Source organism: Pongo pygmaeus, chromosome 10, assembly GCF_028885625.2.
Source record: "Pongo pygmaeus isolate AG05252 chromosome 10, NHGRI_mPonPyg2-v2.0_pri, whole genome shotgun sequence".
Classification (NCBI taxonomy): domain Eukaryota; kingdom Metazoa; phylum Chordata; class Mammalia; order Primates; family Hominidae; genus Pongo; species Pongo pygmaeus.
This window is the reverse complement of record NC_072383.2, coordinates 120347072-120372348: the sequence shown is the minus strand read 5'-3', so window position 1 is coordinate 120372348 and position 25277 is coordinate 120347072. Positions and strand designations below refer to the sequence as shown.

The window sequence follows — 25277 nt, the reverse complement described above, 5'->3', positions numbered from 1 at the left end:
GGATCATGACAATGTAGACACAGTCCCTTCCCTTAAGGAGTTCACAGATTTAGGTCAATAAATGTTAACTGGACTCGCTGGTCCGTGACATATTTTAAGTGCTTAGAAACTGTTTAATTGACTCAGAGGTCCCCCTCATCTGAGTATTACTATAATGAACAGTGTGGGCCAGTGTTTTCTGAGCACTTATTATGCACCAGACACTCTGCTAAGTGCTTTTCATTTACCATGTCCTGCGTGCTCACATCCTTCCCAGGAGGTCCTGTATCACCTCCATTTGACAGATGAGGAGACTGAGCCTCAGGAAGGTGAATTCATTCATCTGTTCCAGGTCACACAGCTGGTACATGGTACAGACAGGATTTCTCAGCCAGAGCTCCTAACCTGTACCTCCTATTACAATGCTGCATTTTCCCTGCTCCAATTACACTGCTCTCTTTCTTTCGTTCTTTATTTTTTTGAGATGGAGTCTGGCTCTGTCACCCTGGCTGGAGTGCAGTGGCCACATTTGGCTTACTGCAATCTCTGCCTCCCAGGTTCAAGTGATTCTCCTGCTTCAGCCTCCCAAGTAGCTGGGACTATAGGCGTGTGCCACCATACCCGGCTAATTTTTGTATTTTTAGTAGAGATGGGTTTTTTCACCATGTTGGCCAGGCTGGTCTCGAACTCCTGACCTCGGGTGATCCACCCACCTCGGCCTCCCAGCGTGGTGTGAGCCACTGTGCCCATCTTTTTTTTTTTTTTTTGAGATGGAGTCTTGTTCTGTCGCCCAGGCTGGAGTGCAGTGGTGTGATCTTGGCTCACTGCAACCTCCACCTCCCAGGTGGAAGCAATTCTCCTGCCTCAGCCTCCCAAGTAGCTGGGATTACAGGCGCCTACCACCACACCCAGCTAATTTTGTGTATTTTTAGTAGAGACGAGGTTTCGCCATGTTGGCCAGGCCTGTCTCGAACTCCTGACCCCTGGTGATCCACCCGCCTCGGCCTCCCAAAGTGCTGGGATTACAGGCATGAGCCACCGCGCCCAGCCCACTGTGCCCATCTTAAATTACACTGCTTTGTGTTGGAGTCCAGAGACTAAGTTTGATACCTACCATTACTGGGCACCGCAATACTAACCATTTTACGTCCGTCTATTCATTTAATTCAAATAGTTACTGAACCCACCATGAACCAAGTTCTGTTCTAGGGGCTGGAGATATGCAGGTAAACAAAACAGACATCCTAGTGGGAGGAGTAAAAACTAAAGAAACTCAGTAAAGTAGAATATAAAATATGGGCTGTGCACAGTGGTTCACGCCTATTATCCCCGCACTTTCGGAGCCAGAGAGGGAGGATTGCTTGAGATCAGGAGTTCCAGACTAGCCTCGGCAACATAGTGAGACCCTGTCTCTACAAAATTAAAAAAAAAAAAACAAAAAAACTTGGGCCAGGCGTGGTGGCTCACGCGTGTAGTCCCAGCACTTTGGGAGGCTGAGGCAGGTGGATCACCTGAGGTCAGTAGTTCGAGACCAGCCTGTCCAACATGGTGAAATGGTGTCTCTACTGAAAATACAAAAATTAGCTGGGCGTGGTGGCGGGCACCTGTAATCCCAGCTACTCAGTAGGCTGAGGCAGGAGAATTGCTTGAACCCAGGAGGCAGAGGTTGCAGTGAGCCGAAGATTGCACCATTGCACTCCAGCAGCCTAGGTGACAGAGCCAGACTCACACACACACACACACACACACACACACACACACACACAAAACCCACAAAACCCAAAATTAGCCAGGTGTGGTGGTAGGCGCCTGTAATCCCAGCTACTTGGGAGGCTGAGACAGGAGAATCGCTTGAACCCCGGAGGCAGAGGTTGCAGTGAACCAAGATCATGCCATTACACTCTAGCCTGGGGGGCAAAAGCAAAACTCTGTTTCAAAAACAAACAAACAAACAAACAAACAAAAACACCGGCTGGGTGTGGTGGTGCATGCCTGTAGTCCCAGGTAATCGGGAGACTGAGGCGGGAGGATCACTTGAACCCAGGAGTTGGACGTGGCAGTGAGCTGTGATTGTGCCACTGCCCTCCAGCAGCCTGGGTGACAGACAGAGACCCTGTCTCAATATATTAGGCTGGCGCAAAAGTAATTGCAGTTTTTGCCACTGAAAGTAATGCCATTGAAGGTAATGGCAAAAACAGCAATTACTTTTGCGCCAATCTAATAGATATGTAGATATGTAGATAATATGATCGATGGTGATCAGTGATAAGAGTGAAAAGGAAAACAGAACAGGGAACAAGGGGCCGGGCTCGGTGATTCATGCCTGTAATCCCAGCACTTTGGGAGGCCGAGGTGGACGGATCACTTGAGGCCAGGAGTTCGAGAACAGCCTGGCCAACATGACAAAACCCCACTTCTACTAAAAATACAAAAAAATTTAGCCAGGCATGGTGGCGTGTGTCTGTGGTGCCAGCTACCCGGGAGGCTGAGGTGGGAGGATCCCTTGAACCCAGGAGGCAGAGGTTGCAGTGAGCCGAGATCGCGCCATTGCACCCCAGCCTGGGCGACAGAGTGAGACCCTGTCTCCAAAAAACAAACAAACAAACAAACAAAAACAAAAAAAGAAAAGAAAAAGGAACAAGGAAAATAAGATGGTAAATGCGGTCTCCAAGGTCTTGTTTCATCTTCCTATGTCCATTATTTTTCCCATTATGCAAGTGAGGAGGAGGTTCAGAGAGGTGGAGTAACTCGTCCAGGGACTCACAGTGCACAAGCGGAGACGTCAGTGTCCTGGAAGGACCCATCCTGCAATCGCTCTTGGCTGTGTTCCTACCCAGTGTCTAGGATGGAGGTGAACACAAAAAGAGCATCAGGCTTTCTCTCAAGAGCTTGAGACCTGGCAAGCGGGTAGGTCAATCCCTGTGAGCAGAGGACTCCCTAAAGCCCTTGTGATGCATCCATGAGGTGCCCAGGGCAGACATTGAGGAATCACCTTGGGAGAAGCAGATGCAGAGGCTGGAGTCGAAGCTCAGGCTGATGAATCGATTCCAGACATCAGGAGCGGAAGGCAAAGCGCCCCTAGGATCTTCTGGGACTATTGGTGGCTCCCAGGCCCACCAGTCCTGGCTCTACTCCTCTTCAGCCCTCTTATCTCCAGCCTTTAGGCCTTCAGGTAGGGAGACCTAACGACGCTAGTTACCTATAATTAGCCACAGCCGCCCGGCGCGGTGGCTCACGCCTGTAATCCCAGCACTTTGGGAGGCCTAGGCGGGCGGATCACGAGGTCAGGAGATCGAGATCATCCTGGCTAGCACGGTGAAACCCCGTATCTATTAAAAATACAAAAAATTAGCCGGGCGTGGTGGCGGGCGCCTGTAGTCCTAGCTACTCGGGAGGCTGAGGCAGGAGAATGGCGTGAACCCGGGAGGCGGAGCTTGCAGTGAGCCGAGATGGCGCCACTGTACTCGAGCCTGGGCGACAGAGCAAGACTCCGTCTCAATAAATAAATAAATAAATAAATAAATAAATAGCCATAGCCTAGCAGTGAGGAAGCTAGCGTCACATGCAAACAGCGGCCCCTCCTCTACCCGGCATCATGAGCTTGGGGTGCCTCCCAGACTGCTGGGTGGTGGCGGTGGAGGACGCAGGGTACGCGTTTTTAGGCCTCAGCTGTGAGCAATGATGGCTGGTCCCCATGACTCAGTTTCTGTGCAACAGGTGTCATGAACAAGGGTGGCAGTGTGGAATAGAGTGGGTAAGGGTCTGGACTTTGGAGCTAGAAAGGTGTTCCCACCTCGCGAAGGCATACCAACTTATTTTTTATACCTCTAAGAGACTTGGTATCTTTTTTTTTTTTTTTTTTTTTTTTGGAGACGGAGTCTTGCCTCTGTCACCCAGGCTGGAGTGCAGTGGCATGATCCCAGCTCACTGCACCTCCGCCTGTTGGGTTCAAGCAATTCTGCTTCAACCTTCCGAGTAGCTGGAACTACAGGCGCACACTGCGACCCCTGGCTAATTTTTTTGTTTTAATAGAGACGGGGTTTCACCATGTTACCCATGCTGGTCTCAAACTCCTGAGTTCAGGCAATCTGCTCGTCTTGGCCTCCCAAAGTGCTAGGATTACAGGCATAAGCCAGTGTGCCAGGACTTTTTTTTTTGAGACACAGTTTCACTCTGTCAGCCAGGCTGGAGTGCAGTGGCGCCATCTCGGCTCACTGCAACCTTGACCTTCCGGGTTCAAGCAATTCTCCTGCCTCGGCCTCCTGAGTAGCTGGGATACAGGTGCCCACCACAACGCCCTGCTAATTTTTGTATTTTTAGTAGAGATAGAGTTTCACCATGTTAGCAAGGCTGGTCTCAAACTCCTGACTTCAGGTGATCTGCCTGCCTTGGCCTCCCAAAGTGCTGGGATTACAGGCATGAGCCACCGCACCCAGCCGGTATCTTGTTCAAAGAGGTACACTTTAAGGATTAGTTGATCAAGCTGAAAATATACATAGTTTTGGAGGTTGAGGAATTCATTCATTAATTCAACAAAACATTTGTTGAGTATGTTTTATGAGCTGGGTCCTAGGACCTGAAAATAAACAGTGAAGAGGCCGGGCGCGGTGGCTCACACCTGTAATCCCAGCACTTTGGGAGGCCGAGGAGGGTGGATCACGAGGTCAGGAGATCGAGACCATACTGGCTAACACGGTGAAACCCTGTCTGTACTAAAAATACAAAAAATTAGCCGGGCGTGGTGGTGGGCACCTGTGGTCCCAGCTACTGGGGAGGCTGAGGCAGGAGAATGGCGTGAACCCGGGAGGCGGAGCTTGCAGTGAGCCGAGATTGGTGCCAATGCACTCCAGCCTGGGCGACAGAACGAGACTCCGTCTCAAAATAAATAAATAAGTAAATAAAATAAACAGTGAAGAGGACGAACAAGGTTGGTCTCCTCAAGAGACTTTTCCTTTTTTTTTTTTTTTTTTTAACAGAGACAGGGCCTAATTATGTTGCCTAGGCTGGTCTCAAACTTCTGGGCTCTCAAGTGAGCCTCCAGCCTTGGCCTCCCATAGTGCCGGGATTAGACGGGGAATTTTCCTTTTATTAAGTGAGTGGCGTTAGACTGTGGACACGTGAGTAGTCTACTAGTTGTGACAGGTGTTCTGAATGAGAAAGAGTTTTGCGTGACAGTAGAGGTAAACTCACCTGCTTTCAATCTGTAAGGGAGCCATCTCTGAATTTTCTCTCTTCAGGCTGGGGATAAGAGCCAACGTCTTCATTTCAGAGCATCTCAGCCGCACCAGGGGGATCGTCGTACTCTCTGCCATGAATAGGTGCCGCGGGATGAAGACGAGAGTTTCCTATCAAGGCTGCTGTGTTTTGTTTTTGTTTTGTAGATATGGGGTTTCACCATGTTGCCCAGGCTGGTCTCTAACTCCTGGGCTCAGGGGATCCACCCGCTTTGACCTCCCAAATTGTTGGGATTACAGGTATGAGCCACAGTGCCTGCCTAAGGTTGCTTTGTATGTGAATCAAGGAGGCACTCAATACATAGTTGTGGGATTAATGAATGTCATTTCAAGGAGGGTTAAAGGCTATGGACACCATCTGTAAAGGGTGTTAGAATTTGGTTATCCAGGAAAACAGAAAATTTCAGCGGTTATTTGAGATTTCCAGAAGGGTGAGTAGTTTTGGGACTTGGGGAGGAGGAATTGGGGTGCTGGGTTTCCATTCAACAAGTATGTTTTCCAGCCTGGCCAACACGGCAAAACCTCGTCTCTACTAAAAATACAAATATTACCTGGGTATGGTGGCGGGTGCCTGTAATACCAGCTATTTGGGAAGCTGAGGCAGGAGGATCGCTTGAACTCCAGAGGCAAGGCAGAGGTTGCAGTGAGCCGAGGTCGCGCCACTGCACTCCATCCTAGGCGACAGAGTGAGACTCCGTCTCAAAAAAATAAAATAATAATAAAAAACACAAGTATTTTTAGAGGACATGCAGGCATTTTGCTAGAGCTATATCTATGAATGAGACAGACCAGGTACTGCCCTCCTAGGGCTTACAGTCTGGTGAGGGCACAGGCAACAATAAGATGATGTGGTAATTACTGGGAGGGGGCAGGAAAGAGAGAGAGCAAAGCAGATTCCAGGAAAAACAGGAGGGAAGAAGGGCTGGGGGAATAGATTGGCATATGCAAAGGTCTAGAGGAGGAAAGAGCAGGTTTAGTCAAAGAACTCAGAATAGTTCAGCATGGTCAGGCTTTGGAGTCTGGTGAGGGACAGGATGTACAAGCAAGGGGTCTCAATCCATCCATTCCAGGCAGCCTTCCCCAAGGCGTTCCCCTTGGGGAAAAGCTAAATTTGCCCAACCCACAGCTAGCTGTCATCGTTCTGGAGCCCAGGAGGTCAACCTCACTTTAATTAAGACACACCATTTATTGAGTCCTGTTATAGAACATTGGCTCATTCAATTGTTGGGTAACTTTATTTTTTTATTATTATTATTTTTTGAGATGGAGTTTTGCTCTTGTTCCTCAGGCTGGAGTGTAATGGTGCGATTTTGGCTCACCGCAACCTTCACCTCCCGGGTTCAAGCGATTCTCCTGCCTCAGCCTCCCAAGTAGCTGGGATTGCAGGCATGTGCCACCATGCCCGGCTAATTTTGTATTTTCAGTAAAGACGGGGTTTCTCCATGTTGGTCAGGCTGGTCTTGAACTCCCAACCTCAGGTGATCCGCCTGCCTTGGCTTCCCAAAGTGCTGGAATTACAGACATGAGACACCTCGCTCGGCCTATTTTTCTTTCTTTCTTTCTTTCTTTTTTTGAGACGTAGTCTTGCTCTGTCACCCAGGCTGGAGTGCAGTGGCACAATCTAGGCTCTGCAACCTCCGCCTCCCAGGTTCAAGCATTTCTCTTGCCTCAGCCTCCCAAGTAGCTGGGATTGCAGGCATGAGCCACCATGCCCAGCTAAATTTTATATTTTTAGTAGAGATGGGGTTTCCCCATGTTGGCCAAGTTGGTCTCAAACTCCTGACTTCAGGGGATCTGCCTGCCTCGGTCTCCCAAAGTGCTGGGATTACAGGTGTGAGCCACTGCGCCTTGACCCTCTGGTAACTTTTTTTTTTTTTTTTTTGAGATGGAGTCTCGCTCTGTCACCCAGGCTGGAGTGCAGTGGCGCGATCTCGGCTCACTGCAAGCTCCGCCTCCCGGGTTCACGCCATTCTCCTGCCTCAGCCTCCTGAGTAGCTGGGACTACAGGTGCCGGCCACCACGTCCGGCTAATTTTTTGTAGAGATGGGGTTTCACCGTGTTCGCCAGGATGGTCTCCATCTCCTGACCTCGTGATCCACCCGCCTCAGCCTCCCAAAGTGCTGGGATTACAGGCGTGAGCCACCGGGACCGGCCTCCTCTGGTAACTTTCATGTGACCCCATTTTACAGATGAGAAAACTGAGACTCAAGTTTGGGCACTTTGTCTAAGGTCATGCGGCTGACTACATTTAGGAACTGCGAATGTTCACTTATGTAAATACTTCTGCTTTAGCAGTGCCTCTTCCATGAGGTAATGTGTGTAAAAGCTTTCTTGTAGTAGAGCCATATAAACACGAAGCATTGTTATTCATTTTGCTGGACTTTTGGCTCCATCCAGTTCAGCCTGCAGCATTTAGGGAGTCCAGGAAGGGGTAGGGGCAGTAATTAAAGCCTAAAGGCCCAATGGCCTCTCAGAATTCCCTATCTATTCTGGTTCCCTCTCCGAGGCACCTCCAGATTTTATCTTCTACCAAATAGAGAGTTTGTTTCTCAGAAGTTGCAGGATGTGGGCGGTTATAAAAAAAAAAAAAGCAGCATCAACAACTACAAAAACCCCAGCAGCAGCCTAAACACAAAAGAGTCTGAATTTTGAACAAAAGGCAGGGTGAGACCTTAAAGTAAACGCTGACACATCCTCTCCCCAGCTGTGAACTGGGGGGTCTGAGGGCTGCAGCAAAGGTCATCTGTCTCTACATCTTTAGGCAGGAAATGCAATTCAATCCTCCCAGTGACTGATCACTTCGCAAGATTAATGGAATCATCTCCAACACTGGTCTCTGTTCCAACAGCACAAAAAGTGAATAAACCTTCTCACTTACTCAGCAAGGTCAGCGGATTCCCTGTTCTAAAAGTTCAAAACTTTTCTCCAGGAAATTTGTCCTTGACTATTCCTTTGTGGGGCGAAATCCTGCTTTCTGGGCTAAGACTGAAAGGTGGTATTTGAAAGTCCGGGGACTTTTGTAGGCTTTTCATCTGTTGCTACTTCAACTTTCAAATAAAATAAATGCAAAAGGCCTGATTTTCCCTGAAAGGGTTAACTGCCAGCCCTCTGAGCCCTCCCTCGGGGATGGTCAACCAATCACAATTGAGCATGATGAAGTAATGCTTAGATTTTTATTTCCATTGGTTAACATAATTGTCCATCAATCCAAAGAGGCAATTTTTTTTTTTTTTTTTTTTTTTTTTTTTTTTTTTCTGTTTTTTGAGACAGAGTCTCGCTCTGTTGCCCAGGCTGGAGTGCAGTGGCGCGATATCGGCTCACCACAACCTCCGCCTCTCGGGTACAAGCAATCCTCCTGCCTCAGCCCCGCTAGTAGCTGTGATTACAGTCACGCGCCACCACGCCCGGTTAATTTTTGTATTTTTAGTAGAGGGGGTTTCACCATGTTGGCCAGGCTGGTCTCAAACTTCTGACCTCAGGTGATCCACCCGCCTCGGCCTCCCAAAGTGCTGGGATTACAGGCATGGGCCACCGCGCCCGCCCCAAAAAGACAAGTTTTTTAAAGAATCTTTGAACTTTTATGACTCTTCCTGGCATTAACCCCTTAATTAACTCACCTGTTACATCCAGTGTTCCTTTCAACCCTCACAGTGGAAGAGACAGATTATAAAATGAAGAATTCGCTGGGCGCAGTGGCACACGCCTGTAGTCCCAGCACTTTGGGAGGCCGAGGCGGGTGGATCACCTGAGGTCTGGAGTTCCAGAGCAGCCTGGCCAACATGGTGAAACCCCGCCTCTACTAAAAACACAAAAATTAGCCAGGCATGGTGGTGGGCACCTGTAATCTCAGCTACTCGGGAGGCTGAGACAGGAGAATAGCTTGTACCCGGCAGGTGGAGGTTGCAGTGAGCTGAGATTGTGGCATTGCACTCCAGCCTGGGTGACAGAGCAAGACTCCGTCTCTAAATAAATAAATAAAATGAAGAATTCTAGAGAGAAACTGAAGTCTTCCCCAAATGGCCAAGGCCTGACAGTCTATATGCATACATTTTGGTCTTCCTTAGTCTTTTTACTCAATCTACAAAAGACTGAGGAATAAAAAGAAAAGGTCTTTGGAGACCCCAGGCTGGAGTACAGTGGTAGAATCTCGGCTCACTGCAACCTCCACCTCCCAGGTTCACGGGGCTCTCCTGTCTCAGCCTCCTGAAATAGCTGGGATTACAGGTGCCCGCCACCATGCCGAGCTAATTTTTTTGTATTTTTTTTAGTACAGACAGGGTTTCACCATGTTGGCCAGGCTGGTCTTGAACTCCTGACCTCAGGTGATCCACCTGCCTTGGCCTCCCAAAGTGCTGGGATTACAGGTGTGAGCCACCGCGCCCGGCCTGGAGACCCCAATCACTTTAACAGAAATAGTATGATCTGTTATCCTCCCAGATTAAAACAAATAAGAATATTTGTTTTAGGGGCCGGGCGCAGTGACTCACGCCTGTAATCCCAGCACTTTGGGAGACAGAGGCAGGCGGATTACCTGAGGTCAGGAGTTCGAGATCAGCCTGGCTAACGTGGTGAAACCCCATCTCTACTAAATATACAAAATTAGCTGGGCGTGGTGGCGCACACCTGTAATCCCAGCTACTCCAGAGGCTGAGGCAGGAGGAGGCTGAGGCAGGAGAATCGCTTGAAGCCGGGAGGCGGAGGTTGCAGTGAGCCGGGATTGTGCCACTGTACTCCAACCTGGGCGACAGTGAGTCTCCGTCTTAAAAAAAAAAAAAAAAAAGAATATTTGTTTTAAATTGCAAAACTCATACAAATATGGCAAATCTCTAACATTTGCCAACACTGGATGCTGGATACACAAGTCTTTATTTATTTAATTTAATTAATATATATTTTTTTTTTGAGAGGGAGTCTCACTCTGTTGCCCAGGCTGAAGTGCAGTGGCACCATCTCGGGTCACTGCAACCTCTGCTTCCTGAGTTCAAGCAATTCTCCTGCCTCAGCCTCCTGAGTAGCTGGGATTACAGGTGTGCTGGGATTACAGATGTAACCACACCCGGCCAATTTGTGTATTTTTAGTAGAGACAGGGCTTTGCCATGGTGGCCAGGCTGGTCTTGAACCCCTGACCTCAGGTGATCTGCCTGCCTGAGCCTCCCAAAATGTTAGGATTACACGCGTGAACCACCGTGCTAGGCCCTCTTTATTTATTTTATATACCTTTCATTATGTTTGAAATATTTGACAAATGTAAAAGGTCAAAATGGTTGTTAAAGACGCAAATAATATATAAATATAACCCCCTTAAAATTTTCTCCCCTCCTGTGAGGGAATCAAAGGTAATGGTTTGCCGCGCAATTCCAAGCCTTTCTTTTTTTTTTTTTCTTTTTGAGATGGAGTCTTGCTCCCGATGGGCAGGCTGAAGTGCAGTGGCATGATCTCGGCTCACTGCAACTTCTACCTCCCGGGTTCAGGCGATTCTCCTTCCTCAGCCTCTCAAGTAGCTGGGATTACAGGCGAGCGCCACCACACCCAGCTAATTTTTGTATTTTTAGTAGAGACGGGGTTTTGCTATGTTGGCCAGACTGGTCTCTAACTCTTGACCTCAGGTGATCCACCTGCCTTGGCCTCCCAAAGTGCTAGGATTACAGGAGTGAGCTACCGCGCCCAGTCTCCAAGCCTTTCTTATCTTTTTTTTTTCTGGGGGGGGGCACACATATACATATATACAAATATTACTATAAATAGCTTGTTTTGACATAAATGGGTCATAATATACACTTTATTCTGTGACTTTTTAAAACCAATTGAATTTTCTATCACAACACTCAGATTTATGTAACACTTAAATAATACTTTTTTTCTTTTTCTTTTCTTTTTTTTTTTTGAGACGAAGTTTTGCTCTTGTTGCCTAGGCCCCTAGGGTGCAATGGTGCGATCTCGGATCACTGCAACCTCTGACTCCCGGGTTCCAGCATTTCTCCTGTCTTAACCTCCTGAGTAGCTGGGATTACAGGCACACGCCACCATGCCCAGCAAATTTTTGGTATTTTTAGTGAGACGGGGTTTCACCATGTTGGCCAGGCTGGTCTCCAACTCCTGACCTCAGGTGATCCGCCTGCCTCAGCCTCCCAGTGTTGGGATTACAGGCATGAGCCACCGCGCCCAGCCTAAATAATACTTTAGAATGGCAGTTCTACAGATAGCACATGGAAAGGGGTCCAAGATTATAGTCAGTGAAAGGCAAGATGAGAGACGGTGTGTATATTTCTTTCTTTCTTTATTTTTTGAGATGGAGACTTGCTCAGTCACCCATGCTGGAGTGCAGTGGCATGATTTTGGCTCACTGCAATCTCTGCCTCCCGGGTTTAAGCAATTCTCCTGCCTCAGCCTCCCGAGTAGGTGGGATTACAGGCGCATGTCGCCACGCCCGGCTAATTTTTGTATTTTTAGTAGAGACAGGGTTTCACCATGTTGGCCAGGCTGGTCTCCAACTCCTGACCTCAAATGATCTGCCTACCTTGGCCTTCCAAAGTGGTGGGATTACAGGCGTGAGCCACAGCACCTGGCTGGTGTATATATTTCTGTGATACAATAATACAAGAAAATAAGGCTGGGCGCAGTGCCTCACACCTGTAATCCCAGCACTTTGGGAGGCTGAGGCGGGCAGATCACCTGAGCTCAGAAGTTCGAGACCAGCCTGGCCAACATGACAAAACCTCGTCTCTACAAAAAATACAGAAATTAGCTGGGTGTGGCGGCATTTGCCTGTAGTCCCAGCTACTCAGGAGGCTGAGGCAGGAGAATCACTTGAACCAGGGAGGCAGAGGTTGCAGTGAGCTGAGATCATGCCACTGCACTCCAGCCTGGGCGACAGAGCAAGACTCCGTCTCAAAAAAGAAAAAGAAAAAATTATGGAATATTTCATAAATACAATAGAATCTGAAAAATATTTAACTATACTTTAAGGAACAGTCTCAGATGCCCAGCAGGTGGATTAAGAAACAGAAAGTCACTAGTATCTCTGTTCATACTCCTTTCCTGAATGGTCTTTTGCAGCATTTTGTGTTAATCATTCCTTGCTTTTATTCCTGTTTTGCGACTTAAGTATCTATATCTAAAGAATATTTAGCCTGTAATCCCCCAATTTGGGAGGCTGAGGGGCGGATCACTTGAGCTCAGGAGTTTGAGAACAGCCTGGGTAACATGGCAAAACAGTGTCCCTACAAAAAATACCAAAATTAGCTGGGCCTGGTCTTGCATGCCTACAAGTCCCAGCTACTCGGGAGTCTGAGATGGGAGCATTGCCTGAGCGCGGGAGGTGGAGGCTACAGTGAGCTGTGATTGCACCACTGCACACCAGAGCCTGGGTGACAGAGCAAGACCCTGTCTCAAAAAAAAAAAAAAGAATATTTAGTTTTGGTTTAGGTTTGCCTGATTTTGAATCTTATAGACTTAAAAAAAGAATAAAATGGAATTATTTTTGAGTAGGTAATACATCTGTGCAGTACAAAATTCAAGAGGTACTACAGCATCTAAAATGAGATTAAGTCAATAAGGTTGAAAATCAGGCACCATTCATGTACATATGTGGTAAAAATATCACTTTACCAAAAAATAGGCTTTCTTCTCTTTTCCCAGTTCTTTTTCTCACTTTTTGATCTTTCCAAAGGAAATTCTGCGCATACTAGAGGAGGTATGGGTCGAGCGCAGTGGCTCACGCTTGTAGTCCCAGCAGTCTGGGAGGCCGATGGGTGGATCACCTGAGGTCAGGAGTTTGAGACCCGCCTGGCCAGTATGGTGAAACCCTGTCTCTACTAAAAACACAAAAATCAGCCGGGCGTGGTGGTACACACCTGTAGTCCTAGCTACTTGGGAGGCTGAGGCAGGAGAATTGCTTGAACCCAGGAGGCAGAGGTTGCAGTGAGCCGAGATTGCGCCATTGTACTCCAGCCTGGGTGTTATAGCAAGACTCTGTCTCAAAAAAAAAAAAAAAAAAGCATGTAGATACAGATATATCCCTTTTGGTTTACTTACATGGTCAGCACAACTTAGTATTATTAGTATTCTGCATCTTGTTTTGTTTTCGTTTTGGTTTGGAGACTGGTTTGGAGACGGAGTCTTGGGATGTCACCCAGGCTGGAGTACAGTGACATGATCTTGGCTCACTGCAACCTCTGCCTCCTGGGTTCAAGCGGTTCTTGTGCCTCAGCCTCCTGGGTAGCTAGGACTACAGGCGCACGCCACCACGCCCAGCTAATTTTTGTATCTTTAGTAGAGACGGGGTTTTATCATGTTGCCCAAGCTGGTCTCGAACTCCTGACTCAGGTGATCTGTCTGCCTTGGCCTCCCAAAGTGCTGGGATTGTAGGCATGAGCCACTGCGCCTGGCTTCACTCCCGATTTTTGATAATATTACTATGACTTTGTGCAAAGCCCCTCACATTTGCAGTACCTTTGAATCCTTGCCAAATCTCCATAAGGGGCTGTAATTCTCCACCTTTATGGCTGAGGCTCAAAGACAGGTTAACTTGCTTGGCCAAATTTTATAGCTAGGAAATAACGATAGGATTCGAACTCAGAGCTTATAGGAATCCAGAGCCCACAGGGTTGCCCACTATGCTAAGCCTCCCTTCAGGGCTGTCCCATAGAAGATGATAGAGATATTCAAGATATTCTTTTTTTTTTTTGAGACAGAATCCCCCTCTGTCGCCCAGGCTTGAGTGCAGTGGTGCAATCTCAGCTCATTGTAACCTCTGCCTCCTGGGTTCAAGCAATTCTCCTGCCTCAGCCTCCTGAGTTGCTGGGATTACAGGTGCGCACCACCACGCTTGTCTAATTTTTGTATTTTTAATAGAGACGAGGGTTTCATCATGTTGGCCAGGCTGGTCTTGAACTCCTGACCTCAGGTGATCCACCTGCCTCAGCCTCCCAAAGTGCTGGGATTACAGGCGTGACCCACTGTGCCCGGCCAATGATAGGGATATTCTGTATCTGCACCATTCAGTGCTGTCACTTCTAGCCCCTTCAAATGTAGGTACTGGGTTAAGCAGCTGAATTTTACATTTTATTTTAATTAAATTTAAGTAGCTATATGTAGCTAGTGTATCCCATCAGACAGTGCAGCCTTAGAGTGCTTTCCAGAATTTGTTTTAACTCACCTACCAGGCTATATATACCTAAGAGGCTGATTTGATACAGGGTCCCCCTAATCAACCTTCCACAAACATTTGTGGAATGAATGAAGGGTCCATGGGGAAAGGGGGCCAAGGATATCAGCAAAGGTTTCCTAGAAGAGGCCATCTGGTTACAGTGTGAATGCTTGCAGTGTTAGCCCTTAAACCACTCTCTCTGAGTGCCTGCCAAGGGCATGGCACTGCGTAGACTCCTGGGGATACCAGTTGGATATGAGGTTGTCCCACCTGCTCAGATCTTACAAATAAACTTCTTAAGGACAAATAATTGGTGATAGGGTAGGAATCCTGAGACGTGAATGATCACTTTCAGATATATATTCTACTGACAGACTCAAGCACAAAGCTGCAATCCCTTGTAGCTCTGTTTGCAATAGAAAAAGATTGAAAACCATCTAAAAGTTAGGGAACTAATTAAATCATTCTTGCACCATTTATCTGCCCAATGAAATGCTATGAAATCATTAAAAAGAATAAGGAAACTATATATGCTGATGTGGAATGATTAGATATCCTTAAATTAAAACAAAACAGGGCCAGGTGTGGTGGCTCACGGCTGTAATCTCAGCACTTTGGGAGGCCGAGGCGGGAGGAACACTTGAGCCTAGGAGTTGGAGACCAGCCTGGGCAACATGGCAAAACCCTGTCTCTACCAAAAATACAAAAATTAGCTGGGCATGGTGGTGCACTCCTGTAGTCTCAGCTACTTGGAAGGCTAAGGTGGGAGCATTGCTTGAGTCCAGGAGGTGGAGGTTGCAGTGAGCTGAGATTATGTCACTGCACTCCAACCTGGGCAACAGAGCAAGACTCTCTCTCAAAAAAAAAAAAAAAAAAAAGAAAAGAAAAATCAGGAGCTATGATAATCATATATGAATATGAGAACAACTTCAATTTCTTATCAAGATTCTGGTTTCTGAGAGCTACATCCAGTGTCCACCCTTTCCTTGGGAAGCTGCAGGTCCATCGTCCTACCCAGCCTCGAGTTTGCCCCAATCTGCATGCCCCACGCTGCATCTTCTTTTCTCTAGCCTCTCTGTCTTTGGGCACAGAGTTGCTCAATCAACCTTCCATGAAGGAAGAATGAATGGGGGTAAGTCAGGCAGGATTTGACTGGGCCTTTTGTAAGATCGAGCAGGAGGGTCCAGGAAATCATTATTATTATGTTTCCAATACAACCGGCCTGGTGTTTTCCTGCAAGAAAAAGTACATCTCTGGGGTAAGCACCTTCACCTTCTCTCTTCCCTCACCTAATCTCCACTTCTCTGGGACAATTAGTCAACACTGGGAGCTCCAGGGTCTTGGCCCTTCCCCCTTTGGTCCAAAATAACCTCCTCCCCCACTTTGAGCAAATGCTTGGAATTCTTTCAACTGGAGGACAAAGCCTTTCATCTGCCAATTACTGATAAAGAGAAAATGCAAATATCGAGGGGGAAGGTGATTCATCAAGGGCCCAACATTTATTGAGTGGCCACTTAGGACCCGGCAGCAGGGCAGGCATTCTGGGGGAGGCCAAGGGGAACAAACCCCCGGCTGGCCCATTCTTTTCTCGTGTTTGCGGTTTCCTCGAGGTTTGTAAAGGGAGGGGATTAAATTAGGTGACTACCCAGCCCCTTCCCACTCTGACAGGCCAGGAACTCCTCATGGAGGTGATAGATGGACTTAACTGTTTTTACACTAAGGTGGCTGCCATTGGACCTTTTTCTGATGCCAGCTTTTGGGGCCACCATGAGGCCACTTGGAGAGAAAGAAGGGCCTCAGGGAGAAAAAAGAATTAATTAGATCAAGCATTCTATTATATATTTTTTGCTTTATTTCACTTAATTCACTTTGCATCACTCTCCAGCCCATGCAGCCTCCTTTGAACATGTTTATTTCATTATGGGGCAGTAGTGAGGCTGGTAAGTTACTAAAAAAAAAAAAAGAGCACGTGATGGCCAAGCCAGGCTCCAGTGTGAGCCCTGGCAGCGGCACATACGCGCTATGTGATCCTGGGTGAGTGGCTTTGCTTTTCTTAGTCCTAATTTCCTCTTTTGCAAAATGGGAACGAACAAGACGATTTCCCTTAAAGGGTTCTTGTGAGAAAGACAGGAACAAATAAAATGGTCCATGGTTCTGGACGGACTGAAGGCAGAACCGGCAGCACTCACACGAAGGGCTACTGATTGCATGCAGCAGCCCATGTGGGCGATTTCAGTTTGGAAACAAATTTTGATGTTTCCCAGCCTCATTCTTGCTTAAAAGATTTTTACAGCTAGTGAACATGAATGAAAACAAACTTCAAAGAGTAGCCTTTGGGGGTGGGTGGGAAAGACTACAGTCAGATAGGACAGGAAACTTCTAAGGTGAGTGATGGGGAAGCTGTCTCTTAGGACGGCCAATACGATGCTGATAGTGACATCCTATCTCCCGGTGGGGAAGCACGTCCTCCCCACAGGTCTGTCTGATAGCCTGGGGACCATATGAGAGCACAGCAATCATTCAGATTCATAATTTCTCTGAGCTTCAGTTTCCCCGTCTGCAAAATGACCAGCTCCAAGTATCCCACAGGATTATGGCAGAAATAAAATGTCAGGCTCAAAGCCTGCTATCTACAATGTCCCTTGATCGTCTCCCTCTTGCCATGTCATTTTATCAGCATCTTTACCCCCAAGATCAGGCCTAGCAGGGCGCCGCAGCTGGGGCTGGAGGAATGTTTAGGGTCAGCTTTTCTCAAGCCAAGTCGACCTGACTGTTGCTCGTGATGGGAGGACAAGACAACCCAGGACCAGTGCTGGGGTAGTCAAAAACACTAGTAAGTGGACAGGGGCCTAATGACACCTATGTATGTACGAAGGGTGCGGATACCTCCGCTAAGAAGCCCTGTAGGATTCATCAAGGGGCACCAGAGTTCCCCCCACACATCCCAGAGCACCATGCACCTTTCCACCGACTTTTCTTCTATAAACGACCAACAAGGGCTTACCCTTCGCTCCTGTGCGGGCTGCGTTAGGAGGCGCCAGATCCAATTCTCTTCGTCTTCCGCTCCTGAGCATCTATCTGCTCCCCTTGCCGAGCGCAAGAACCTTTAAAAAATGTCCAACTTCTGTTTCAGGGCTGGTCGCCTAGTAAAGGAGTCCACAGAGGCGAGCAGAATGAATGAATGAAAGGCAACGTCTTCCGGTCAGCTGCGGGCTGCAAAGGCTCTGGTCTGGCTGTATTTCCTGTACGTGTGTGTGTCCACATCTTTGAGTGCCGGGAGTTTAAAAGTTAGGCAGTCCTTATAGGTATGGAGCCGAGCTAATTTCCTTCTGAGCCCCCCAAATGCCTCCTCCTCATGGCAGGTCCGCAAATGGGGGGATATGCAGAGGATCACCCCCCACGAAAAAGACATGCAGCAGAAAAGCAAAAAAAAGAAAACAGTTATATATACAAAATGCTTTGAATTTGAGTCGGCCATACAGGTAATGTTGGGGGAGGGGTGGATGAAAGAAAAGGAAGAGGGGTAGCCCTGGACAGTGAGGGCAGGAACGGAGGTGGGGGGTCGTTTTTGGGGGTGCCAGGCCCCGGGGGCTTTCACGCCAGCATGCTCGGCTTGCATTTCCGCGCCTCCCGCTGAGGCCAGCCGTGCAAATCTGCACCTCCCTCCCCGCCCCCTCCTCCTTCCCTCCCTCCCTGCCCCGCCATCTCCGGGATGCGCCCGCCGCCTGCAACTCGGCCCTCCAAAAGTCAGCTCTGCACACAACTCCCGGGCGGCGGCGGCGCCTGCGTGCAGAGGCGCACTCGTGACCCAACAACAAAACAGCGATGCCACGGCGCTAACGGCGCCCGGTGCCTCCCGGGCTCCCTCCCCGCCCCACACCTCCTCGGGCCGCCGCCCCCACCCCCCCAAGCCCGGGCCGAGAGCCCCCCCAACTAGCCCGGCCGCGGGCTCCGAGCGCGATCGGCAACAATGTTTACGTTCCGGGGATTATGACGTCGACGCCTCCCCCCCCCCCACAACTGCTGAAAATGGTTTCCTAGGACTTTGCAAACGGATCTGCCTAAGTGTTGGTGCAAAACTTTGTAGATCTCGGCTCTGGCTTGCTTTATTTATTTATTTTTTGGTTTGTTTTCTTTGGTCTTCCCTCCTTCCCCCCTCGGCCAAAATGCAGGGGGCAGGAGTGTTGACAATTAATTGGTGAACTCTCCTAAAAAAATGGAGGCAGAGAAAGACTCTGGAAGAAGATTGGTGTGTAGCTTTTTTTTTTTTTTTTTCCAAATCTGTATCTGGCATATGATAGATCTTTTTTTTTTTTGGTTGTTTCTCGCTGCCTTTTCTTTCCTTTTCTGTATTTTGCAAGAGGACCGGGAAAAAAATATAATAAATTGCATGCAAAAGGAAGCAAGCTGCTTACTCCTCCAGCCCCTTGTGAGGCTTAGAGTCTCAGACACTTAAGTGGGGAGGTGGTATCGGGGAAAGGCGTGGAGGGGGTGCTGAGCGGGCTCGGGGTTCGCCCGGAATCTGGGGGGCTGCGGGGCCGGGCGCTGGGCGGTGGAGGGAGGAGGCAGGGGGATGCGGGGAGTGGTGGGGGAGTCTCCTTAGGAAGTGAGTGTGCGCGCGCGCTTGTGGGGAGATGAGGCAGCTGCTGGTGCGTTTTGGGGTCTCCGATACGAGCTTTGTGGCGGGCCGTCTGCCTCTCCCCCTTCCAAGCCCCGATCCTCCTCCCCCCACCTCCTCTTCTTGCACTGGCGGGCGGGCGGCGGGGGCGGCTGGGGTCTCAGCCCTTCCATTTCAGCTTTCCAGCTTCCCCGGTAGCTCGGGGGCGGCTCCAGCTTTAGAAATGCCGCCGGCCCCCGGTTCCGGCTTCCCGGCTCTGCCGCCGCGGCCGCTGGGGCTGCTGTTACCGCCGAGCCGGGCGCCGCAGCGGCTCCTCCTGGGGCCTACATTTGCCCCGCCAGCCCGTGTCCGGAGCCCCCTTCGCGGGTTACATAACCAGGCTCCCGGCCGAGTGGGCAAAGCCCAACACATTTCGGGGGCGGGGGGCAGGGGAGGGCCCCCAGATGTCCCTTCAGTGGCTTCCGAAGACACCGGAGGGGAGTACCCCGTGTAGAGCGCAGCTGGACCCTCGGGGTGCGGGCCCCTCTCCTTGTCCTGCTTTTCAGCATCTTTGGCAATTGCGCAAAGTTGCTTGGGTTGCAATGGTGGGGTGCAGGGGGCGCTCGGCTGCTGCACCTGTTAGTGCTGGGCCCAGGTTGAGAGTCGACCTCCAGCCCCCACAATAATGTCCCGGGCTCTCTGGTTTGGGTCCTCGCAGCGCCCGATTGACCGCCAGCGATACGACGAGAACGAGGACTTGTCGGACGTGGAGGAGATCGTCAGCGTCCGCGGCTTCAGCCTGGAGGAGAAGCTTCGCAGCCAGCTGTACCAGGGGGACTTTGTGCACGCCATGGAGGGCAAAGGTGAGGCGCCCCCTCCCCGGGCCGCCCTCTGCGCTGCGGGCCGAGCGCACGTGGGGAGGGAGCTGCCGGTGGCTGGGTTCGTATTTCGCGCCCGCGTCCCCCATTCCAGGGGATCCGGTGACGAAACGAGGCCGAGCACTGGGGGGGGTGGGGTGGGGTGGTGAGGGAGGAGGGCAGGCAGTAAGGGGGGCCGGGCATGGGCCTAGGCCCGGCCCGCGCCCACCACCAGCCCCAGGGTGGGCAGAGCCAGGGGGCCGGCGGACAGAGGGACCTGGGGATGGACAGGCGGACCGAAGGAGGGCGGGAGCGCCGCGTCTTCCCCCTCCCCGAGCTGGTCGCGCTCCCTGCGCTGCCTGAGGTGCCGCCGCCTGGCTGGAACTGGGTTCAGGGCGCCCCTGGGGCATCGGGGTGAGGCCCCCCAGGCCTGAAGCCTTCCCAATCCCGTTCCCGCTCGGGGCCTGCCAGTGAGGAACTGGTGATGGGGGCGCGTCGGGTGTTTGGGACGATGCCCCCTTAGGCCTGGGGTCCGCAGAGCCGCATTCCCCCATGGGCTCTGCCAGATTGGATCAGGGACCCCATGAGCCCTGAAGCTGTTGACCTGAACCCCTACCTGGGCCCGAGCTGTCTAGCGCTACAGACTTGACAGGTTGAAGCCAGGAATTGGGGTTAGGGGGTGACTTCCCTTCAGGCTTCTGGGGGAGATCCCTGTCCCCTGGCAGTTTGAAGTGAAGAAATGGGTCTCCTCCCAGGCCTGAGACTTGGAGAGCTCTGTTCCTTGTGGGCCCACCCAATTTAGAGCGGAATTTGGGGACGCCTCCAGGGTTTTGGAGACCTTCACGGGCCTGGGTTTCTCCCTGGCTCTCCTACTAGGAGGGTGGTGGGGGTCACCCTCCAGATGTTAAGGTGACGCCCTGGGTTGCCTCTGAGCCCTCCAGAGCCCTGGCCTTCCCAGCCTGCAGCCAGTGTGGCTCCTGGTTGAGGAACCTAGCATTGCCTGCGGGATTGGGGTTTTGAACACGCCCTACCTAGCCTTCCCAGGCCCTTCACTCCTTTTTCCCTTTCAGATATTTCAATTTCTTTTAAGTTACAAAGTTTCTATTTTGTTCCCCCCACGCCCCTTGGAAAACCTTTCCATCCCTCAGTGAGCTGATAACCTGGAGTGCCTCCTTCCCTCCTCCAGGTTCTGGTTGAGTGGCTGTGGTTGTGGGGTTAGCTCTGAGAAGAGACTCCCAGCTTTGCAGTTTTGCGATTTCTCTTTTGTGCCCATCGCCTCCTGGGGCGCTGGGCTCCGGTGGTGAGGGGTATTTGTTGGGGGAGGGAAGAAGAAATTTCTCCCAGCCTGCCTGGTCCTAGAGTAGGGTGCTAGTCCCAGCGGATTTAAATTTTCTCTGCATAAGTGGAATTTTAATTCCTCTCCTTTCTTCCCCCATTTTTACCGAGTTGAGTCGTTTGGCGGATCCTATGTGCAAACAATATGCAAACTCTTCCTAGTCATTTGGGAGGAATTCTCAGCCCAGGATTTCAGAGCTTTTTCTCAGGCTGATTTGAGGAAGTTGAAGCTGACCCTGGGGGATGGGGTGCCTAGGGTGGGTGGGTCTAGAGGGCCGGTATTCCAGCCAGGGAGAGCTAAAGTGTATCCTTAGATCTGCTGTCCCGGCTTCTTTCAAAGGGGAGGGCTCAGGGCTTTGCTCTTTAATTCAGATCTGGCCCCAAAACTTGAGGGAGGAGCTTAGAAACAGGAGCCCTTAGCCTGGATTCAAAATAGAAGCTTCTTAAACTTCTCTTCCTTTAAATCCTTAGGAATCCCCATTCACTGTGAGCCCCTGGGGATCTGAGCTGCTGAGGTCAGGGCTTTCCCCGGCTTTGGGTTTTGTTCTCTGTCTCTCTTCGGTGGGGAGTTGTCTTGGCCTCTTCCTCCCCCAAGGCTGCCCTGTGAACTGTTTCCCTGGGCTAGCAGCTTCAGTGGCCTGAGGCCTCTTCTGTCTGCCTTCTGATGGTCGGAGAGGCCTTCTTACCTTGCGGATTACTTTAGTTACCTGAGGATTTGGGGGACGTGAGAATTTATCTCAAGCCCCATCACCTTCATATTCAGGGGTGTATGGCTGGGTCAGATTCACTGGTTTCAGAATTGGGGAAGGAAAGAAATTAGAGGCCTCCTTCATCCTCCAGGACTTTGGGTAAGGATTTGGGGACTGTACTAGAAAAACCCCAGACAGAGAGCGAGCCTGTGAATTTTCCTTGGGTCTTGCTATGCCCCCTTTACACAGCCTTCCCCTGGGGAGCCTCCCTCCCGGTTATCCAGCTGAAGCAAGGACTGTGATGGCTACAGCAGAATTTCACTCTTAAGACAACAAAGCTGTGCCCAGTTCCCTAGTTATTTTGGCACCAAATACACAGTTTCCAGGGAAACCGGCTTTTTCCCCCTCCCCTTCACTATGCAGGATATTACAATAAGATTTTCACTGATGCTCAGCTACAATGAGGGGCCTCCTCCCAGCCTCCTCTCTGGGCCTTCAGATCCTCCCAGGTGGCATTCTTCAATTTTGCAGTCCCTTTACTTTCCGAGCGCGGCTTGGGATGCGTGTCTCTGTCTATCCCTCTTTCTCAGCAATGGCTGGGGCGCTTTTTGTGCGGGGCTCTTTTGAGTCTTCCTCCCCAACCCTCGCTGGCCTTGAGCTGTTCATTGACAAGTTTGGACCGGTGGGGCATGCCGAGAATGACTGACTGAGTAGGCAGAGGAGCTGATCGTTGGCATGGCTTCTCTTGGGCTTTGCCTAATCCATTTCCCGATCATTTTCCAAGGAGCTTTTGCTGTACAGCTGGTGCCTGCATCTCCTGGACCCCCTGCCCCTTCGTCAATCAGTTTTCTTCCCCTAACCAACAGATCCCGGTTCATTTGCTCCTTCGTGACTTAACCAACTTGTTTTAATTCAAATATCCAAACAGATTTCAACTATGAGTACGTACAGAGAGAAGCTCTCAGGGTTCCCCTGATATTTCGAGAAAAGGATGGACTGGGAATTAAGTAAGTTGCTGAAACTAATCGCTCCTTCCCCCGTCTTCCTCCCTAACATACTTTATAGCTTGGGATGGATTTCTTCCACCCTCTTCCCACCTCTCATCACTGAGAAGGATCTTTTTTCATGATCTGGGAACAGCATCTCCTTGTTCAAGGCCTGACAAAGGGGAAACACTCTCCAAAGACTGGTCTTTTGCAGGGACTTTGGGCAGAGAGAGGACATAGGGTAATTAAGCAGTGTTGACTTTTTTCCCTGACCCATCCCAGTTACACTCAGTGACCTCCTACAGAGAATTGTACCTCTCCTCCTTCCCCTTGCTCCAGATCAGGAGACTGAGGCAGAGCCTGAGCTGCAAAGAGACTAGCCAGCCTCTAAGCCCAGATCTAGGGCACCTAGATACATGTTTCTTACGCAGATTCCCACTACGTGTGTTTCCTGGGGTGCCAATGTCTCCCCTTTCTTTGCCTGCCCTGCAGCCTGCCCCTCCACTATGTCTGTTTTCATTCACTGAGATCTGTCAGAGCTCCAGGTGAGGGGAGAGGTCTGGGAGGCAGGCTGGAAGAACAGGTTTGTGGTCCTTGGGCAGGGGTAGGGGAGGAGGCTTGGGGTGTCGTCCCAGGCAGCCTCTCTCCAGCATCTGCTCCCAGACTTGCTCAAGAGTCCATTGCTATGAGTAGGATTTAAACCTTGGGCATCATTGTTAATTAATAGTGAATTGTAGCCCATATTACCACATCCCTGGAACTAGTACAATGCGTGTCTTTTTTTCCCTCTGAACTTAAAGGGGTCCGTCCCACTTTGTATAAAACTCCTTATGGAGAGTATTTTCTAGAGGGAGAAAGAGACATAGAGAGGGCTACCCACCCTAAAAGAAAGCAGGCATTTGAATGTCTAGCTCTGGCCCTTACCTTTGACCCCACACTTCCAGCTTCCCTGGGAAAATGGGATGAACAGTGGATGTCCCACCCTCTGCTGAGGTTCAGGTTTGAGTTGCCTCTTGGGGTAGGGAAGGGCCTCAGTGGTTCTGGGGTGACCCTCCCTGGAGGCATCAACTTGTCTACTTCTCTCCCTCTGGATGTTCTCATTTTGAGTTCCCAAACTGAGGGGAAAGGACCTCTCTTGGAAAAATGGCTTGCCCCTGGGCCCAGGGTAGAGTCTAGCTCTGTTGTTTCTGGCCTCTCACCAAAGGTCTGTGCTCCTCTTTCCCCAGGATGCCTGACCCTGATTTCACAGTCCGAGACGTCAAACTCCTAGTGGGTAAGTCGCTTGCTGTGTGTGTGGCTCAGACATGCTGAAGTAGGGAAGGGGAAAGAGGCGGTCACCACCTGCCCATTTAGACTTTTAACTGCCTCTGAAAACAAAGTCCCCACGGGAGGAGACAGGAGCAGGTGTGAGCTGCAACCGTTTCATTCTGGAGAACAGGTAGGGTTGCAAAGTCTTAAGAAGCTGTATCAGAGGGCATTTGCCGGTACACAGTTTTATGAGGCCCAATTGGACGCTGTCTCCAGCCTGGGTGTCAGCGACGCAATCTGAGATCTCTCCTCTGCATTTGTTTGTGGGTTGCCGGGTAAACACTGGGTGCTTTATGATCCCTCATAGGCTTTCAGGCTTTCGAGGGGAGGGGCTGTTCCTCCTGCTTCCTTGGGGTTCTAGACAGGCCTGGGGCAGGGCTTGGAACTGTGAGCTCAGCAAATGCACATGAGCTCCCTGAGCACCTGCAGGTGGCTGATGACTTAGTACTCTGGACACTCGGCCAGTTAGTAGGTGGCATTTCAGATCTTACAGGCAGTTGTTCAACCAATCTATTCTTTCCAGAAAAACACTTTTTAGCTACTTGGTAGGCAAGGTCAGAGTTGCAAACGGATGGAAAAGTTCCCTGCCCTCTTGGTGGGTACAAGAGGCAGTCAAGAAGTAAACAGTGGCCGGGTGCAGTGGCTCACACCTGTAATCCCAGCACTTTGGGAGGCCGAGGCGGGTGGATCATGAGGTCAGGAGATCGAGACCATCCTGGCTAACACAGTGAAACCCCGTCTCTACTAAAAATACAAAAAATTAGCCAGGCGTGGTGGCGGGTGCCTGTAGTCCCAGCTACTCGGGAGGCTGAGGCAGGAGAATGGCGTGAACCCGGGAGGTGGCAGAGCTTGCAGTGAGCAGAGATGGCGCCACTGCACTCCAGCCTGGGCAACAGAGCGAGACTCCGTCTCAAAAAAAAAAAAAAGAAGTAAACAGTAGGTCGAGGGTGGTGGCTCATGCTTGTAATCCCAGCACTTTGGAAGGCCGAGACAGGCAGATTGCTTGAGCCCAAGAATTTGAGACCAGCCTGGGCAACATGGTGAAACCCTGTCTCTACAAAAAATTAGCTGGGTGTGGTGGTGCATACCTGTAGTCCCAGCTACTCTGGAGGCTGAGGTGAGAGGATCACTTCAGTCCAGGAG

At 50.2% G+C, this 25277-nt stretch overlaps 1 protein-coding gene and 1 long non-coding RNA gene across 3 annotated transcripts in view; one reads left to right on the top strand and one right to left on the bottom strand.

Annotated features, from left to right (window-relative positions):
- Positions 1 to 939: 939 nt before the first annotated feature.
- Positions 940 to 17490, bottom strand: LOC129010111 (uncharacterized). Of its 2 annotated transcripts, none has more exons than XR_008492927.2 (4): positions 17367 to 17490; positions 5765 to 5887; positions 5170 to 5284; positions 940 to 2819 (listed from the first exon to the last, which is right to left on the bottom strand). It is a non-coding gene; the product is annotated as an uncharacterized LOC129010111 (long non-coding RNA). The 2 variants fall into 2 exon arrangements; XR_010122743.1 differs by having other exon boundaries at positions 2557 to 2819; positions 5765 to 5911.
- Positions 17491 to 17717: 227 nt separating this feature from the next.
- The window catches only part of KDM2B (lysine demethylase 2B), a 153250-nt gene continuing 145690 nt past the window's right edge, over positions 17718 to 25277 (top strand). The window contains 5 exon segments of the mRNA XM_054443917.2: positions 17718 to 17789; positions 17791 to 17844; positions 19678 to 19822; positions 22769 to 22847; positions 24053 to 24099. Of these exon segments, the coding sequence (XP_054299892.1) occupies positions 17718 to 17789; positions 17791 to 17844; positions 19678 to 19822; positions 22769 to 22847; positions 24053 to 24099 (397 nt within the window).